Below are 2665 nucleotides of genomic sequence, written 5' to 3' on the forward strand. Positions count from 1 at the left end.
TCTGTGCATGGACAAGGGAGAGTGTGTATGTCTTCAGCTGGAATACAAACTTTCTGTTTGTGGTACATAGATAGATTTAGCTGAGGCTATGTATGTGTTGCGCAGGCATGCACCCTAGACCTTTTGCAGCTAGTAAATGACAATCTAATTACTTTAAAGACACGGTCTGGACTTCTAGGATTTAGTTTAAGAACAAGGTTAGGTGCTCTCTTCCCCCAAGGGGGCAATGTAGGCCTATCGAGGCTTGGGAGCCCAAGGAACCGAGTCCTCTAAAAAAGGCGATGTTTCATGAAATTAGTCTTGGGATCAAAAAAGGGAAGCAGTGCTAGCAACGCTGGACTTTTTTTTCAAAACTTCAGGAAGAAAATGAGTGGGGAAAAATTGAAAAGGAAATTAAACAGCTTGGTGTTCCCCAACTATCGCCAGTTAAAGCCTTTTCTTTCAGGATGTTTACAGGGCCTTTCTGAATATTCGGGGAGCCTCAAAACGCCACATGTATAACACCATACACATGCTTATCAAGCAACCCAAAAAACAGATAAGAAATGGCTGGCCCATGTTCATAGGGAGTCTTTGGCAAGTCCCTAGGATGTGTGCATCTAGTCTGGCTGTGGGAGTCCCTGTTTCTTGGCTCTATCTGTTAAATATACTTCTCATTGCGCTGTGTCATGTTTAAGAACAGCTGATATTTATATTTATGGAAGTGTATATTGCTGTGCCAGACAGCACAGAGCTCCCCAGCACCTGTGCTATAGGCTGGGCTGCAAAAGCACAAGGTTTCTTTGGGAACTACTGTCTACTTTTAGCTCTATGTTGAATCTCTGCTCATCTCCAGTATTTTATTTTTTTTAAGAGAGGAAAGCAAGCTCTTACGAAGGCTCAGAAAACCCTGGTGTAAGCCATGCTGCTGCAGGTGAGTAATGAAACCAGCAGGTTTGGAACAAATCAGCGCTCACCTATGAAGGATAGCTGCCTTGCATATGCATGCAGAATTAAAGATGCTTCCTTGCTTGCTTCTGGACTGTATTTTAAAATCTTGTTTTTCCCCTAGATAGACACATCACCTCCCGTAACTACCTTAACAGAGAAGAGGGAAAACATTCTATTAAAATGAGATATGTGATTTTCTAACTCCATCTACCTTAGTTTTTGTGGTTATACCATCAGCGTGCCACTTCGCAACACCTATTGTGCACTGGCTGTCCAAGTTCCAGATCCCAGAAAGATAGGACACCCCTTGCGTTGTATCTCAAGCACCTGGCTTCAGGCTGAGGTCCCTGTTGGACCTGTGTGCTAGCATTACTGCAGGTTTCACCAACAAACCCACCACACTGCTAGGAAAGTTGTTCTGAGAAATTTTTCCCAAAGCATGCAGGCTTCCATACTTGTATTAGTCTCTTAAGACTCTGTCATACCCCGATGTTGGTTCTTTGATGTGCAATATTTTGGGGATACTTTGGATGGGTCATTCTGGTTATTCTAGTAAAGGCCCTCTTGCATCAGAGAAGACCCAAAGGTGCAATTTTGTTTGCACAACATCCTAAGAGATTGCATGGACTATGCTGTTTGACTGTCCTGATACTGCTGTGTCTTTCAGGTATTCAGATTCATGACAGAAGACGAGATTTGTACTTTTAGCAACTGGTTGTTTCTACTTTATTCTGAAAGAGGAAGTTCTTGCTGTGAACTTTTATTATTTGCAACTGTGAATCAAGAAGAAATGAACTGCAGCTATTCTGTGCTTTTTCTCTCAGTTGGAAGAATACGTGTGCTATTTACTATGTGGGGAATGAAAAATCATCTTTTTCTATTCAGTAAATAACCTCTAATAGCTGTGGTATTAAACCTGACAGTATGTTTGTTGTGAAGAAATATTGTCTACTTAAGGCTTTTCATGTAGCCCTCTCCAAAAGGACTCTTAGCACTTTTTAATCTTTCTGTGCTTATTCATTTACCATCTCTTGATAAGAAGCACAATTCTTACCAATGCAGTTGATAACTGCAGGGATGCAGTTAGCATAAATTCAGTGCTGCACCTTCGTATCTTGATTTGATATCTCCATATTGTTTAAAACAGTCCTAGACCGTGGGCAAGAGACTTCAAGGGAACCACAGGTCAGCAAAGCACATTATCGTATTTATGTTTTGGAAGTACAGTAATTTGTGACCATACTTGCAATTCACAGGGGCATTCTTCAGAAACTATATAATATGCATATGCCTGAAGGCTCTGTTTTGCCCTCTCATAACGCATGATCATTTTCTAGAAAACAGTTAATTAACATTAGATCTGGGAGGAAATCTGGGTCCTCACTGGGTGCAATTAAAATACCGCTGAGCAAAAAGCTGGAGGTGGGAATGGTCTATTTTCCCAGGCTCTCTGCGGGTGTAAAAGGTTCTTTTTCTAAATAAACCCTGTGTCGTTGAATTTTAAATTATTGAGCTTCAAGGGCTCTATCACCAGAACAAGCAAAAATCCCTCCGTTTGCGGTAACTGCGTTCCACTGACCTCAGAAGGGCTGAACAGGGGGTGGTCTCGATGCTCCTCCGCGCAGCAGAAGTGGCAGCCATGAACTGTGCATTTATCCTGCGCGTTCAGTTCCCCACCTTGCTTTACCACTCGCCCTTGGCAAACATGTTTGCTGAAGCTACTGTGAGTAAAACC

General features: G+C 42.2%; 1 protein-coding gene across 1 annotated transcript in view; it reads left to right on the top strand.

The window, feature by feature from the left end:
- Positions 1-1811, top strand: part of VGLL1 (vestigial-like family member 1) — a 4249-nt gene extending 2438 nt beyond the window's left edge. Inside the window, exons 3-4 of the mRNA XM_009331716.1 lie at positions 854-913; positions 1598-1811. Coding sequence (XP_009329991.1) covers positions 854-913; positions 1598-1638 — 101 coding nt within the window. The 3' untranslated portion in view covers positions 1639-1811. The remainder of the gene's footprint in view (positions 1-853; positions 914-1597) is intronic.
- Positions 1812-2665: the final 854 nt, after the last annotated feature.

This window comes from Pygoscelis adeliae, unplaced genomic scaffold (assembly GCF_000699105.1).
Source record: "Pygoscelis adeliae isolate BGI_AS28 unplaced genomic scaffold, ASM69910v1 Scaffold79, whole genome shotgun sequence".
Taxonomy (NCBI): domain Eukaryota; kingdom Metazoa; phylum Chordata; class Aves; order Sphenisciformes; family Spheniscidae; genus Pygoscelis; species Pygoscelis adeliae.